The sequence below is a fragment of the Rhodofomes roseus genome (assembly GCF_022264815.1).
Source record: "Rhodofomes roseus strain CIRM-BRFM 1785 chromosome Unknown C8Q71scaffold_5, whole genome shotgun sequence".
Taxonomy (NCBI): domain Eukaryota; kingdom Fungi; phylum Basidiomycota; class Agaricomycetes; order Polyporales; family Fomitopsidaceae; genus Rhodofomes; species Rhodofomes roseus.
Genome location: NW_025952961.1, coordinates 1,870,008 through 1,885,084, shown reverse-complemented (window position 1 = coordinate 1,885,084; position 15,077 = coordinate 1,870,008). Strand labels below are relative to the sequence as shown.

At 55.5% G+C, this 15,077-nt stretch overlaps 6 protein-coding genes across 6 annotated transcripts; 5 read left to right on the top strand and 1 right to left on the bottom strand.

The window, feature by feature from the left end:
- Nucleotides 1–181: 181 nt before the first annotated feature.
- On the bottom strand, nucleotides 182–1,562 carry C8Q71DRAFT_722014 (uncharacterized protein; the record flags this gene model as incomplete). Its single annotated transcript, XM_047921503.1, has 5 exons — nucleotides 182–274; nucleotides 333–759; nucleotides 866–978; nucleotides 1,139–1,334; nucleotides 1,531–1,562. The coding sequence occupies 5 exons, from the start codon at nucleotides 1,560–1,562 to the stop codon at nucleotides 182–184; spliced, it is 861 nt and encodes a 286-aa protein (XP_047781978.1).
- Nucleotides 1,531–3,073, top strand: C8Q71DRAFT_486439 (uncharacterized protein). Its single transcript, XM_047918859.1, has 4 exons — nucleotides 1,531–2,335; nucleotides 2,388–2,811; nucleotides 2,874–2,968; nucleotides 3,021–3,073. Exons 1-3 carry the CDS (start codon nucleotides 1,864–1,866, stop codon nucleotides 2,950–2,952), a joined length of 975 nt encoding a protein of 324 aa, XP_047781977.1. The 5' UTR covers nucleotides 1,531–1,863; the 3' UTR covers nucleotides 2,953–2,968; nucleotides 3,021–3,073.
- A 496-nt stretch (nucleotides 3,074–3,569) lies between these two features.
- On the top strand, nucleotides 3,570–5,271 carry C8Q71DRAFT_486425 (uncharacterized protein). The gene is made up of 2 exons (XM_047918858.1): nucleotides 3,570–3,692; nucleotides 3,745–5,271. The coding sequence occupies exon 2, from the start codon at nucleotides 3,770–3,772 to the stop codon at nucleotides 5,048–5,050; it is 1,281 nt and encodes a 426-aa protein (XP_047781976.1). The 5' UTR covers nucleotides 3,570–3,692; nucleotides 3,745–3,769; the 3' UTR covers nucleotides 5,051–5,271.
- A 681-nt stretch (nucleotides 5,272–5,952) lies between these two features.
- C8Q71DRAFT_795399 (thiolase) lies at nucleotides 5,953–8,154 on the top strand (the record flags this gene model as incomplete). The annotated part of the gene is made up of 6 exons (XM_047925607.1): nucleotides 5,953–5,973; nucleotides 6,480–6,578; nucleotides 6,630–6,918; nucleotides 7,191–7,577; nucleotides 7,635–7,961; nucleotides 8,030–8,154. 6 exons carry the CDS (start codon nucleotides 5,953–5,955, stop codon nucleotides 8,152–8,154), a joined length of 1,248 nt encoding a protein of 415 aa, XP_047781975.1.
- A 1,914-nt stretch (nucleotides 8,155–10,068) lies between these two features.
- Nucleotides 10,069–10,744, top strand: C8Q71DRAFT_746932 (uncharacterized protein; the record flags this gene model as incomplete). Its single annotated transcript, XM_047923094.1, has 2 exons — nucleotides 10,069–10,148; nucleotides 10,430–10,744. A coding segment is annotated over exon 2 (315 nt), but the record flags the coding sequence as incomplete, so codon positions are not given.
- A 183-nt stretch (nucleotides 10,745–10,927) lies between these two features.
- Nucleotides 10,928–14,709, top strand: C8Q71DRAFT_486333 (uncharacterized protein). The gene is made up of 7 exons (XM_047918857.1): nucleotides 10,928–11,027; nucleotides 11,083–11,253; nucleotides 11,314–11,338; nucleotides 11,393–11,974; nucleotides 12,033–12,402; nucleotides 12,449–14,276; nucleotides 14,330–14,709. The coding sequence occupies exons 2-7, from the start codon at nucleotides 11,199–11,201 to the stop codon at nucleotides 14,614–14,616; spliced, it is 3,147 nt and encodes a 1,048-aa protein (XP_047781973.1). The 5' UTR covers nucleotides 10,928–11,027; nucleotides 11,083–11,198; the 3' UTR covers nucleotides 14,617–14,709.
- The last annotated feature ends 368 nt before the right edge of the window (nucleotides 14,710–15,077 follow it).

Sequence of the window (15,077 nt, the reverse complement as noted above, 5' to 3'; positions counted from 1 at the left end):
ACACGAAAATTCCGTCAGACCTCAGTAACACTGTCAGCAGCCGTCACAAGCCGTTAGCAGAATTTTGCTAACGACTGACGGATGTGAGCATTGAGTGACACGCTGACGGTTTGTAACGCTTTAGCGTTAGCATCCGTCAGCGTGTCAGCAACGGTTAGCAACGGTTAGCAAAATCGGACTTCTACTGATGCTCTTCCCGGAGTACTTCAAGGTAGTGCGTCTCGTACCGCGTCTCGCCCGTCGCCTTGTCCTTTGTCGCGATGTAGTGGTACAGCTGTTAGTGCCATAGCCGTCAGCGCCGGGACCCTCTCTCAGACGAGCGGGGCACGTACTACGCGGTGGGGCATCGTGAAGTTATAGAGCGTCACGAGTGCACGCTCCGTCTCGACCTCGATCGTAGGGAGCTCCCACACGCGCGGAACGAGCCCGGCGACGTTCGCGCGGCGCATATCCGCATACACCGTCGCCTCGACGTTGTACTCACCCTCTGCGCCCTCCGCGGAGCCCTCACGGTACACGAGCGTCGTGTCCATCGCCTCGTCGACACGCTCATCCCATGGCGACGGCCGCGTGTGCGCGGACTTGACGCACAAGGGGGCACCCGCGTCGAGCGCGAAGCGCGTGCTCGAGAGGACGTACGTCACGTCCATCAGCGCGCCGCCCGCGAGGTCGAACTGCCAGCGGATGTCCGACGCGGGGATCGAGCAGACGGGCGAGGTCATGATTGCGTGTGTCTGCAGGACCTTGTCGTGCTGCAGGCTGGTAAACATAAGGGAGAGAGAAGGGAGGGCAGACACACCTTTGACACGACGTCCTTGAACGCGTGTGCGGCGGGGTGGCACTGCCAGTGGAACGCCTCCATTACGTGCGCTGCGCGGTCTCGATGACGCGGCGCGCCTCCGCATCGTTAGCGGCGAAGGCCTTCTCGAGGAGGACGTGCTTGCCCTTCTCGAGCGCCTTGATCGCCCACTTGCCGTGCTGCCCGTTCGGGAGCGAGATGTAGCGTGACGAAGTCGACGAGCGGGCTGTAGCAGCTTGTCGTACGACCCGAAGGCGTGTGCGATATTAGCCTTGAAAGGCTTGAAGCCCACAGACATGTGTAAGTAATTACTGAATACAACTACAATCAAGTACTTACCTTGTACCAGCAATAAACCACGTTCAGACGAGGACGCGAGCAGACCGACGCGACGCGTTCAACATCGAACACGGTCACATGAGGGCTCGGGCACGTCGCCGTAGCCACAAGCGCCGGCGCGGTGGCGCGGTGGCGCGCGAGTGCGATGTCAAGTTTATTCAACTCGTGGCGGAAGAGCGACTTCCCCAGGATGTTTCTGTGCGCGAGACGCGTGTTTTATGTGTTTTGAATGTACCTAAAAAATCTTGGCCGCTACAATTCGAAGCTGAGTGCCGGAGGCGGGCTAAGGCCACGCACTCACGTGTCACACTTGGTGACAAACGGTCACTCGATCACACTCGCGTCACACTGCGCGCGCACTGATTCATGCAAGCCGACTTTCGTGAGCATACATTTCGTGTACCCTTCCGAGTTTCGTGATCATCCAAACTTTTCGTGAGTGGTTCCAAACTTTTCGTGATTGCACATTTCGTGCATTTATTATACTTTTCGTAGGTACTATTACATTTCGTGCGATCCGATTATTTCCACAAACGGGCCGCCATAAGCGTTACGTCCCTAGAGCTCACGAGCTGCCGCTTTCGCAGCACACTTGACCTACGAAAAATATCAAGGCGTTGGCAAAGCTCGAGCGTCTGACGCTCTTATTTGTCATTTTTCGGGATCCTCCTCCCAATGTCCACCTCGAATCCACGGAACCGCTTCGCGCCGGCGCACTCAAACAAATGATGTTGTTTCCCGCATCACGTCTTGGCACGCCCTCTTCCGATGGAAATCTGCTCAATATGTGTACGGCGTACACATCCGTCACAGACCTCGTACTGGATTTGGGGTTCTTCTCTTCGCTCTCGCAACTCAGGCGATTCTTGCGTCATTTTGACCGTCTGTCGAGATTGACTGCGCACCACTCCTTTGCTGGTGACCTGCAGCTTCTTCCGGATGGCACGGCCCCTAGAGAAACAGTCCCTGCACTTGATTGCTCTCTGCGGGATTTCGGCATGGAACACATCACTGCGAAGGCCGCGTCACAGCTTCTGGCGTTCATTGCTGCCCCGAGGGCATGTAGTGAACTACGAGACTTGAGTATTAAACTCACAAGTGGACACTCTGCGGAACTGCTTCTGGGCGCCACGGAGGTTCTGCGCCGGTGCGGGAACAGGCTATCGAAGTTCGAGTGGGAGTGCCACGTAGAGAACGGTATGATTTTTTGACAACAGATAGCTGACGTCGCTGACTCGATGTGTTGTAGATGCGAACGTCATACCGCAACTAATGAACAATAAATCACTAGGAAAGCTATTAGTGACGCTGCACCTTGGCGAGGCGACCGCGCAGAGGATCGAAAGCATCCTCAGCAATATCTTAGCCGACGTTACGAGTCCGTACCTATGGTGGATCCGCATCGAGATTAGGCTGACTCCGCCCTCGTCATCCCAAGATGCACAAGACAAACTGCTTGTATCGAAAGACACCCCCGATTCTATGTCTGCATTCCATGCCCTTGTCTCGCGCCCAATTTTCGACCATTTCGCCGAAGACAGCGTACACATCGCATTCTCTACCAAGACTGAATCGGCGGGCGCCAGTGCAATGATGTCTGCAGTCGAGTGTCACGCCAAGGCGCTCTTTGCGCCATGGTTGGATCGTGGGGTTCTGCGCCGGATTAGTATCCCGTGAGCTGATCATGTTGTCTCGCGCCATCTCGGGATCGCCGCTGACCAGTTACCTACAACAGTGCCGTTACTACGCTTCACTCGTCGATTATATCTCTGAACCAAGGATGTTCAGAGACATGTCGATATCAGGGAGAGTAGACCGCGGTGTGGGTAGGTGCGCTGGATTCTGTACGGATATGTAGCGGTACTGACATATTGACGGTCAGAGCGTGACTCGAGCAAGAGAAATATCGTTCTACACACTGCTAAGCTCTTATGGTCGCGGAACAGATCTCGCAATTCGATCTACTAGGATGGCAGAGTGAGATGATACATACATGATCGTACGTCACGGAGCGAACACAGGAGGGAGCATATGCAAGAGGTTACATGTACAAATTGTGCTGGGACCAGAGGTTTCGCACTTACTACTGCTGAATCGCAACAACGGACATAGGACGCACCCAAGAACCAAACAGTTGCGATCGCTTACTGGCACCCAAAGTCGTCTCTGTCTTCCAAGCCTTGAGGACTGGATGAAGCACTCGCTATATGCCGCATCGGTCGTCATACTGCAATTTCGGATCGAAAGCAACCGAAGCCAACAATCACCGAGTCCCCCGCATCCAATCGTTACAGGAAGTCGTTGGCGGTCATCTCAAGCCCGCGCTCCCGGAGGTACTTCGCAGAGGTTATGAGAGAACACATCGTACGTCGTGCGATCCATCATACACGTCGCAGCAGCTGTTGACGACGCCGATCAAGATGTCTGCAATGGGGCTGTGCAATACAGGCTAGGTATATAGTCTCTTCAAGAGGTCATAACTGCTCTGCGCCGCAAAAGTGATCGAACGCACCTCTAACTACGACTGATCTGTCTTGCTTGATTCTCGCAGAAGGTGAGACGCTGTATTAAGTTCACGTATGATCAGGCTGACGCTCTCTGTTCAGCCAAACGTACACGCTGACTACCATCATGTCTTTGGCCAACCCACAGCCCCTGACTCCCGAGGGCAGCGTAGAGGCGTTCTACGTCCATGGGCCGTATGTGCTCATCTTCAGCAAAACCAGTGTCGACATCTGGCGGACAGGCGGCCCGCACGGGCACCTCGAGCATATCGCGGCCCTCGCCCAGTTCGTACTAGTTATGCCGTATCATCTTGACCCCGTCTTTGACACCGACCGCAACCTCATCATCATCGTCGATGGCGCTCGGGAACATAACACACCTTCCCTCCTCGTCTTCAGCCTCGTCGACGGTCGGCTCATCCGCAAACTCGAATTGTACGGCACCATGGCAGAGGACTACCCCCTATACGCCGACGGCAAGATCCTGGTCAACATTGAAGAAGATAAGGAACACTTCCCGCCCTATGGCATTACCAAGATCTTGCTCTGCGACGTCGTGGGGGATGGTGGTGTCCTTAGTAGTGTCAACCTTCCTGCACGCCTCCAGGCTCGCGAGCAGATGCGAAGGAACACGAACGGAGGTGTGCTGCTGCCCGTCCATGTCCGGCCGAACGGCGATATCTTCGCGACGTCCACCGAGCAATGGGGCGACAAGATGGAGGTCCTATGCTGGCGTGGGGCGGACGTTCCGAAGTCCCCGGAGCCAGCCGCGAGCTTCACGCTCGAGGTCGGAGTCGAGGACGGCGATGACATCTTTCCGACGTGCAGCACGCCTCTGGACGAGGAGACATTCTTGCTCGCCGTCTATGAGGCGGATGGTGACGTGATTGCGACGCAGTCCGCCTGCCAGACGTCGATTTACGCCATCGACGTGGAGACCATGACTATCCGGTGGCACGCGAAGCCCAATGGAGGTTCGGTGCACACCATTCGGTACGTCGCTGCGCTGGACGTCATCGTCGCCTTCGGACAGCACGACAATGGCGATGGTATCAAGAGCGACAGGTTCAATTACGTAGTTGTCCTCGATCCCGCGACTGGTAGCCAGCGGCGGATGGAGACGATCAGCCACGGCGTGCAGGGTAGTCCAGTAGAATACGGCGGCCTCAGTCCGACTGCAGATGACTTCCTAGTTGTGATTGTTTTCCGCGACGGGTCAACGTGCGCTGTCGACTTGAAGCATTTCCTCGAGCATGGCTTCCCGAGGTTAGGAGAGCGGGTAGCGGTTTCCGGGTCGCCGCTGGGAGAGCGGTCCAATATCACAAAGGCAGTCGTGTCTGGGCAGACGGTGATCGTTACCGTCGGCCATGGCAGCCAGTCTCGTAGCATGTATTTCACTCTCCCGTAAAACGATCTAGGACATCATAGGACGAAGTGGGAGTGATTCCTCCAGAGTACTGCGCTACTTCTCCTGATTCAGTCACTTTTCGCGTACTGCTGTACTGATGCTTGTTCTTCGCTTGAAACAGATTTGCTGGACGGAGTCGACGAGTAGAAAGTGTTAGAAACCGACAGGAAAGCAAGCACTCAGCACGCACACGTCGACCTACAATCCTCTCCAATCGACGGTCCGATGTCAAAATGGCAACGCCTATTCTAGATCTGTATTCTGTGCCCATTGGGAAATCCCGTCAGACTAACATATGTTGCGGCTCGAAGGCAGGCCTATTGACCTATATGCTCTGCTCACAGAGCTCCTGAGCAATGGTGGCATTACATACGTATGTCAAGGTTCTGCCATTTGCGTCGTGGCTTATTAGTGGTGAAGACAACGCATGCGGCCTGCTGTGAACGTTTCGGCGAGTCGTCCTACCGTGACGCGACTGATCACTGGTGAGTATCACCAGTCTGCCGTCCGCAAGGCGCATGCCCAAAAGCTGACCAGATATATTGGCGTGGGCTGGGGCGGGCGCTTTTGGTCGAGGCGTCACTGGATGTGCACAAGTAGGACTCTTGCGGGCCACACCGCATACAAAGGTCGCGTGGCTTGCGTGGCTTACAGCCTGAGGGACATACAATTGAGCGCGCTACGGTGGTAAGTATCTCGAACCGAGTACGATGCAGTGATTCATGTTTTCGGAACCGTCGGGTTGGAATCACATGTCAAGGTGCGTTCATTGGGCCGCTCTGCATTTTCGCAAGGGCCACCAGCTCTGCTAGGGACAACTTGAAGCAAAAGACGTGACAAAGCTAGTATACTCTCGCGTCGCCCCGGCACAAATAGTACATGTGTCATGCACACAGCAAGCCATGGCCATAGATCGCCAGTCGGTTTCACCTCCGGCTCCTGATCGATACTTCAGTAATCAACGGACCCCGGGTCGCTACATACACATGCCACACTCTGCCGCACATGAGCAGGACTGAGGACTCCGAGAGTGAGCTTACGGAAAGTCACCGGTTCACCACTGAGCGTCTCACTCAAAAGCATTCACTCCGCCGAGGCTCTAAGTAACTTATCTAGTACTTAACGGCAGTGCTTGCGAATGATGCCACTGGCATGGGACCCACCGATCATTGACATTACATTCGACACGATGATGGATTTGCTCTGGATGCTCTGAGCTTGTCGCGGGTGTGCCTCGTGACACGGATGGCAGAAAGGGAATGCGGGGTAAGTTGGGGCGAAAACACGTGAAAGGCAGGCCGACTGACGCGGGCATGGGATTACGCTCCCCGGCCGCGTCTTGTCATAATACTCAAAACACCGTCGCCTCTCGTCCTCCCGCCATCTCCCTCTCCTCCTCCATCTCATCTCCGTCGCCATGTCTGCGCAGTTCGCCTCTACCGCCTCTGGCTCTGGCAAGAGCAATGTGCTCGCAAAGAACCCGGACGACGTCGTCATCGTCTCCGCTGCCCGCTCAGCTATCACAAAGGTGTGTCTCCTTCTGTGTCCTTACTCATCCCGCTGCTCACCCGCCGCTTAGGGCAGGAAAGGAGGCTTCAAGGACACGCGCCCAGAAGAGATCCTCTCTGGTGTATTCCGCGCCGCATACACCAAGGTCGGCCTCGACCCCGCACTCATCGAGGACATCACAGTCGGCAATGTCCTCCAGCCTGGCAGCGGCGCCGGTACGGCGCGTATGGCGGCGCTACATGCGGCTATTCCCTTCTCGACCCCCATTAGCACGGTCAACAGGCAGTGTTCGTCGGGCTTGGCAGCGACGAACACCATCGCAGCGCAGATCAAGTCGGGTCAGATTGACATTGGTCTTGGTACGTGGCATTCCTCTCTAGTTAGGGGTGCTCTTGTCTAGTCAGTCGAATACGGGAGGTCATGGCGAGGAAGGGTGTATGCATGGGCTGTCCTGAGCACCTAAGTACGCGCCCTGGACAAAATTCCCGTTCTTGGTTGCTCCGATACGCAACACCGCTTCACACACCCTCACGGAGCCATAGCAAAACGAATGGCATATCCCTACAAAGTGCTGACTAGACTGAGCAGCCTGGCATCTTTCCGCACTTCGTCCGCTGACCACCTCCCACAGCCGCCGGTGTCGAATCCATGACTTTCGGCTACGGCGCGGGCGCAAACCCGGACGGCTTCTCCGAGGCCGTGCTCTCCTGCAAAGAGGCAGAGGACTGTCTCATCCCGATGGGCATCACCTCTGAGAACGTCGCGCACGACTTCCACGTCTCGCGCGACGACCAGGATGCCTTCGCCGCCTTGTCCTTCCAGAAGGCTGCCAAGGCGCAGAAGGAGGGCAGGTTCGTGCCCGAGATCGTGCCCCTTACCGTGCCGTGGGTCGACCCCAAGACTGAGAAGGAGAGCACGACGGTCGTGGACCACGATGACGGTGTCCGGGATGGCGTCACGAAGGAGAGCCTCGCGAAGCTCAAGCCTGCGTTCTCGAAGGATGGGTCAACGCATGCAGGTGGGTACCTCTGTTCGAGAGCCTCTTACGACGGGTGAGGGCTTATCGGTTCTGCAGGCAACGCCTCGCAAGTCTCCGACGGCGCCGCCGCGGTCATCCTCGCGCGCCGCTCCGTCGCGCAGCGCCTCGGGCTCCCCATTCTCGGCAAGTTTGTCGCCGCGGCCGCGATCGGCGTGCCCCCGCGGATCATGGGCGTCGGCCCGCTCTACGCGATCCCGAAGGCGCTCGCGAAGGCGGGGCTTGCGAAGGAGGACGTCGACTTCTTCGAGATCAACGAGGCGTTCGCGAGCCAGGCGCTCTACTGCGTGCGCGAGCTCGGAATTGACTTTGGCAAGGTGAACGTGTGGGGTGGCGCGATTGCGTTGGGACACCCGCTGGGCTGCAGTGCGTACCGAGTTTGTTTCTATATGCGTGCTCAGAACAGCTTTACTCATTGCGGATGTGTTCGGTAGCTGGTGCGAGGCAGATTGTGACGGGTCTGAACATCGCGAAGCAGACGGGAGGCAAAATTTTCGTGACGAGTATGTGTATCGGGTCGGGTATGGGCATGGCCGCGGTCTTCGTCAGCGAGCAGTAGGATCATTGGGAGTATGCGCCCTGTGCTGTGGATGTCTTATGTTAACTGGTGCGTGAGCTCGTACTTACAAATGTCGGGGGTCTCATCGACTGGTGCGCAGATGGAGTGTTGTTGTACGAGTAGCGATTTAGGACAGTTGTCTTATGGATACCTTATCGGTCCGGAGGCCCGCTACCTCGTTTGGAGTTGCCAAATATGTCAAGTCAGTGGACGGCCCTACCATGCAACAAGCCCAAGGTGGTTTACTCTTGGTACTGCTGCGGGGTAGGACACGCTAGCGAGTTGTGAGACGAACTTCCTCGGTTTCTCGTCCACCTCCTTGCAAGCCTGTGGCTCTGGCGCGGCTATAGGCCGGCAGGCACGCTTGCGCACAGGGGTCGCTGATCTCGATACATCATACACGTTGATACGATCTCCGACAGGCCTACGTCCATTCTTCGAGCTGGGGCCCACCGACGTGCCATCTTGGAATCACCAACGGTACGCTTCTTCCATTCACACACCTCAGGTCTCCTGGCATTCAACCCTAGCAGGCGTCCATATGGCGTTACTCAGGATGGCGTGAAAAACAACACGCTGGCATTATGCGGGTACCTCAACAGAACGCGGTGGCGTCAGCTTGTGAGCACCTAACGACGCACGGATTGTTCGTCCGTAAACCAGTCCTCGCGCGCGCGGCGAGGTGGGTATCACGACGAGGTAATTGGCTGTTGTTCTTGTCTCGGAGTGTGTACCAGAGCGATGACAAGCATCATGCGTTGTGGGCCAGGGTACTCGAGCGGCGACTGTATCCGGCAGCGAGCTATATAGCTGTCTTGTGTTGGCGCGCATGCTTTCCATAAGTACCTCAACTTCGTCTTGAAGCACAGTGGCAGTACACCCTAATATTCTTCAAAGATGCGTTCTGATACGCCTCATGCACTTTCTATCCTCCTTATGTTTGCTATCCTCGTACTAGGTACCGCCGTTGTGGAAGGGAAATCCGGCTGAAGGCTAGGTCAACGTGTAGCGTGCGATTATGTCATCACTCAACGGTGTGGGTCTGATCTTATGTTATGTTTGTTCGCTCTTCCGGCTGCCGTAGCTTATATGATCTCGCACACAGACACTTACGATGCAATACTGGAGCTATTGCACTCCGTACTCTACTGGCGCGCTCGCGGGGAACCGGTAGGCAGAAGGGGAGGACCGACCGTAGGGCGAAGGCGGGCGACGTCGAGCAGGGTGTCGCACGACAGGGGCCCAGGTTCTGATCGTCGATAGCACCGTTTCGCCGCTACCAGACCCGCACCGAGACAATGGTCCGCCGTTCGAAGCCGGAAGGGGAACCAACGTACGTCGTCACCCGGGCGGGTGTCCCATCCCGTGCTTTCCTTATTCGGTAAGATTACTTCCCGAACTGTCAACGATCGCTCGTCTTTCACTTATCACTCATCCTTTCCAACCTCCCTCATGTCTCCTTCTGTCATCTGCACTTCTTAGTTCCTTCTCGCTCTTGTCGTGTTGCGTGCCCGCTCTCCCCATCAAAATCAAGTCGTATCGAATTGTACCCCTAATTCGCTTCTCCCCTCTCCCTCGCGCGCACTGCAAGGTTCGGCATAGACGAGCGACGCGACGGTCGCGCGTGTACCTCAAGTCGAGCTAGTCGAGCTGAGACGCCCAGCTGAGTATTCGATAGTATTCAGGTGGCCCATTACTCTCTGCAGAACATCGTTCACCGTTCCATCACCAGCCCGATCGCCCTTCGCCGACTCGACCTTACGCCCGCACTAGGATACCGTTAGTGTGTGGTGGTTCGACGCCGCGCACGTTTTCTCTCCGACACCGTACATCCTACGAGTGAGTTGCTCGTTGTGAGCATCTCGCGGTGGGGCACATACGGGATTGCTGACGTTCAATCTGCGACCCGTTGAGTCTCTGATGATGCTCCTGGAAGTCAGCAGTAGTGTTGGATACTAGCATCAGTGCTCATCGCAGGGATGGGGGCGAGCATTGGTGCGTGAACGAGAATCTCACGGTGCCACACAGTGCACTCAATTGCATCTTTACAGTACGTTACACGCGTTAGCGGGACGCGTCTAATGTCATAGCAAGCCACCAGCAAGGACGGACGCGCGATCAGGGAGCGGTTAGCACCGAACACGTTTTGTTAAGAATCCAGATAAGTGCGCAAGCTTCTACATGATCCGCAGACACCTGACATGCCATCCGATAGTCGAAGCGCACATGTCTGAATGATATACTCTCGGACTACGTATCGGTCGCAGCCTGGCTGATGGACCCCTTCTCCACCGCTGCTGCCGGCCTCGATGTCCTCGGTCTCGTTATTAAATCACTGCAGAACCTCTTTCTCTATGCCAAATCCGTCAAGAACGCCCCGCGCGCCGTGCAGAAGCTACAGGAGGAGCTGGTCACGACACAAGGAACATTCAAGTTCGCCGAGCACACATTCCAGTCTCTGCAACAGCAGCGGCTCTCAGAGCATGCCATCAGTGTGCTGACGCGCTTTTTTGGCCCCAATGGCCCTCTAAAGCAGAGTCTGAAGGCCTTGAAAGCTCTGGACGACCGGCTGACTCACGCCTTAAGCGGGAAGGGGAAATTGAGAAGCGTTCAAGCGCATGAAGTGGCCGCTGGACGAACGGGAGACTGATGAGATAAAGGCAATGTTGATGAAAGTGACCGCGGAGCTCAACACTACCTTACAGCTCGTACTAGCGTTCGTGTTCCGTTCCGTGAACTGTCCTACTGATCATGCACTACCAGCGAGCAGGTTTCGCATATACATGCGCACACACAGGAGACACGACAGACCGTCAATGATGTGAGAGACGAGCAAAGGCGAGTGGAAGTACAGGCTCTTCGGCGCGAAGAGGGTGAGTAGGCAAAATCATGACGCCTCAGTTATCTGACCAAGCTCCGACTCCGCAGAACACACGTATGAATCCCTGCTCGCATGGCTATCTCCGCTAGACTCGGAAGAAAAATATCAACGATCGCTCAATCTGCGTGTCAGAGGGTCCGGTCAGTGGGTGCTCAGACACGCAATGTTCAAGTCATGGTATACATCCCAGAGTGGGATCCTGTGGATAAATGGCAATCGTACGGCACTTCCTTGTCTGATTGGATTTTGCTCTTGGCATACTGACTTTCACTGTGTAGCAGGAAGCGGGAAGACTATACTTGCGTAGGTTGCTGCGTGTGTATTCCATCGCAATCATGACTAATGAAAATTGCGTAGGGCATCGGTAATCAAAGGAATCCTGAAGTTCGAGGAGCGAGACGAAGCATTGGCATTTCACTTCTGCGACTTCAGTGAGGCAGAGAGCACCAACGCAGTCGAAGTACTGCGTGCCCTGCTCACCCAATTGATTCAATCCGGAGGTACCAATCGTCTATCTCGCGTGCCTAAGCTCATCGCGAGAATGAAGGAGAAGAAGCCACCCCCTGCCAGCATCCCTGAGCTAGAGCCGCAACTGGTGGCTGCCGCGGATGGTCGCAGGGTGATCATCGTCCTGGATGCTCTGGACGAATGCCCAACTCTGTCTAAGACAGCGCTGCTCGAATGCTTGTCACGGCTTGTACTCCATGAGGCGGCAAACGTTCGGCTTCTCCTCTGCAGTCGCAAGCACGAAGACATAGCGAACGCCCTTTGCGGGTGTTTGTCTATTTGTCTCGAGGCTACAGACGAGTCCCGCAATCACTATCGTGATATGGAGTTATACATCGACGACACTCTACGCACGCGAGATCGGCTATCGGACCTGCCTCTTGACGCGAAGGTGCGGGTGAAGGATGTGTTGCTCAAAGAAGCAGATGGCATGTATGTTGTCATACATATACTCAACGCAAACTGGGCTGCACTGTTGACTCGGGAATAGGTTCCGTTGGGTTGACTGTCAATTCGACATGCTGTGCAGGCGCGGCTGGACGATTGGAGGCATCGAACGTGCATTATCTTCACTCCCACACGGCCTAGAGCCGACCTACGAGCGCATCTTCATCGAAATAGAGCAAAACGGAGATGACGCTTTGGCGGTGGTTAACCGGGCATTGATGTGGCTCGTCACCACGTTGCGTCCGCTCACGGAGAACGAGATCCTGGAAGCACTGATGATCGAGAAGGGAAAGCCTATATTGAATCAGGGGCAAAGATTGTGGCGACCGGCCGACCTTCTCGATCTGTGCAGCAGTCTGGTGTACGTCGAACCAACGACAGGGTGTATCAGGTTGTCGCATTACTCTGTGAAAGTGCGTGTTAGCCTATCTAGTACGAATGACTACTGATGAACTGTAGGAGTTTGTCTTGTTCAGTCAACGTGCAAGGAGGTTCTTGAAGCCACATGTCTCCGATCTATCCGCCGTGCGCTCCGAGACTTCGAAACTCATACTCACGTATCTCATGGCCGACGACTTTGGAGATACGCCCAGAACTGCTGAGCCTCCTGTCACGGCCTTAACTGTCGACGAGCAGCATTCGGACAGGAAATGGCGACAGGAAACCGTCCTGGACGAGCATCCGTTTGCACTGTACGCAGCACCCTGGTGGTCCGACCATCTACGTAGGGTTGACAAATTGGACGAGGAACTGCGCCAGCTGGCCGTAGCATTTGTGGCACAACCAGTCTACCGGCGCAAGGTGCACAATTGGCTCAGGCATCATTACAAGGAGTTGAAGAGTATTTTCTCGTACGGTTCAGACGTCGCACGTAGCATTGCTGATCAGAATGCTGCACTGTTGGACGAGGACATCACTCTAAACGGCACACCCTTGATCAACGCCATATCACGCTCCGACAGGGATATGGTCGCTCACTTGCTGCAGGCCGGTGCCGATCCCGATCGCGTTTCCAGCTCACCATCCTCTCACGGCGGAGCCTATCTTCCTACTACTCCCCTCTGGTTCGCCCTTCGAACAGAGAACAACGATCTCGTCCAACTGTTGTTAGACTACGGTGCAACCATCCACAGCAGTGGAAGCCCGGACTTCGATGCCATGCTTCGCCGCGAGGTGGAAATCCATACAGAAGACAGAGAACGGCGATCGACGCTGCTTCCTGTCCATGTGCCATCCACGCGACGCGACCCCGAAGCACAACAGCAAATCAGCGGCGGAACCGACGTGACGATCCGCGCCTCTCCAGGGGGCATGATTGTCCCCTACGTAGCGCGCCCCGATGCACTTTTCGTGGAAACGATGCGGCTCTTGACCGATGCAGGCCACGATGAAAGAAACCAGAAAAACCTGGGACTTACCGCCCTCCAAGTCGCGTGCATGCTGCGCAGTACGGACATGGTCGTATGCCTCCTGCAGAACGGCGCCGACGTCGGCGAAATATGCGAGCCGTGGCTAGGCCAATCGGATCTCGAGTGGGCTACATCCGAGTGGTGGTGTCCGGAGCGTCTACGTTATGGGAGTAGGAAACTCAACAAGATGGGTTTCGGGATCACAGCCCGTGGAGTGTCGTCATACGACGGAGTCAAACAACTAACACCTGACGCCAGCTCAGTTGCGAGTGACATCGAGGGCGAAGATCTCTTCGAGTACAATGACACCCTTTACACCGCCGCAGTGGCCCTGTTCGAGGTTCTGAACATGACGATGAACTGTTACTTACTGGACGAATGCGAACCGGAGCCTCTTCCAGAGTATCATCGACTGGCCCCGCTCCATATCGCATGCATGCTTCGCGATGCAGCTAGGGTCAAGCGCTTGCTATCAACGGGCGGCGCCGAGGTTAGGGAAGCACACGAGCCTTGGCTTTCCTCCGCCGATATGGTATGGGTCCGGAAGCAACGTTGGTGGAAGGTACGCAGTATGTCCAAGCCCAGCGACACTAGTAGTGCCGGGTGCGGCGACAGCTACGTTCCGCAGGACGAGAGGGACATCATTGAGACGGTGAGGTCGTTGGAGAAAGGCTGTAACCTACCTGCAGAGGTAGTCCGATGCATCCTAGATCTTGCGGAATATTGGCTGCGAACATCAGTCACACGTTCAGATTGTGTCGTGGTCGGGCAGAACATTGTCAATCAGCCTTACCTCAGCATGAAATTGTCGCCACGAATGGCCAGGATTCGGCGGCCGTTGCGTAGGGTAGTGTTTGAGACGGGTATTTATCTCGAAGGTTCGCCGTCCTTTAGATCTTCAGATGCGGGATTGCTGATGCCGCGCTTGCAGCCACGGCGAAGGTCAACTACAGGGATCCAAGATTAACATTGTTCGATGCAGCGGGGGAAGAATGGCCATATGCCACCGAACGGAGACCTATTAAGATACGCGGACTGAGGCCTGGCAGCAATCGCTACGTCACGGTGTGGGATCTGCAAGGCGCATCGGGAGGGCTCAGGCGGTGGATGCGGACATTCATACCAGGATCTGAATTATCAGTATTTAGCACGTCGCAGAAGGGTTATTCATGGGGCGTCGATTCCGCACGGATCACGGTATACACGGCTTGGATGTAGCCTCGCGAGAGGATAAATCGTATTTAACAAGCCGCGATTGTCTTTGTGAGCTTAAGAAGTCAGCGTCCCATAATCATCATATTCGGCACATCAACGGATATGGATGTCAGGGCCGGATTAGCTCAGCTGGGAGAGCAACAGATTGGATAAAGTCCGGGGGACGTATGAGACGGTCTTAGACAACTGAAATACATAGAGTAAACAAAAACGCATGCTTCACTATAGATAGGTAAAATGCTGACCGTCTCGACTTCGTGTGCGTCAGGCGGAGGCAATGCAGACATCGACTTGAACGAACCTGAAGCGAACATTTGTCGATCTATGAGGAGAACCTGGCTCCGCCGTCCACCGAAAAAGTTGGTCAGAGATATGCCGAGCTATGCAGCCTTAGGCAGAGCATAGACTCTACGTCATTGATGTAAGACAACGGTGTGTCCCCTGCGTTGTGAGCGAATTCGAGA

What these genes read in the sequence shown, in the direction of transcription:
- C8Q71DRAFT_486439 (XM_047918859.1), top strand. Translation starts at nt 1,864, where the DNA reads ATGATGTTGTTTCCCGCATCACGTCTTGGCACGCCCTCTTCCGATGGA. An exon ending in GGAGTGCCACGTAGAGAACG is followed by an intron (nt 2,336 to 2,387) that starts GTATGATTTTTT and finishes GATGTGTTGTAG; the next exon opens with ATGCGAACGTCATACCGCAA. An exon ending in CTGCGCCGGATTAGTATCCC is followed by an intron (nt 2,812 to 2,873) that starts GTGAGCTGATCA and finishes TACCTACAACAG; the next exon opens with TGCCGTTACTACGCTTCACT.
- C8Q71DRAFT_486425 (XM_047918858.1), top strand. Translation starts at nt 3,770, where the DNA reads ATGTCTTTGGCCAACCCACAGCCCCTGACTCCCGAGGGCAGCGTAGAG.
- C8Q71DRAFT_486333 (XM_047918857.1), top strand. Translation starts at nt 11,199, where the DNA reads ATGTTCAAGTCATGGTATACATCCCAGAGTGGGATCCTGTGGATAAAT. An exon ending in CCTGTGGATAAATGGCAATC is followed by an intron (nt 11,254 to 11,313) that starts GTACGGCACTTC and finishes TTCACTGTGTAG; the next exon opens with CAGGAAGCGGGAAGACTATA. An exon ending in GACGGGTATTTATCTCGAAG is followed by an intron (nt 14,277 to 14,329) that starts GTTCGCCGTCCT and finishes CCGCGCTTGCAG; the next exon opens with CCACGGCGAAGGTCAACTAC.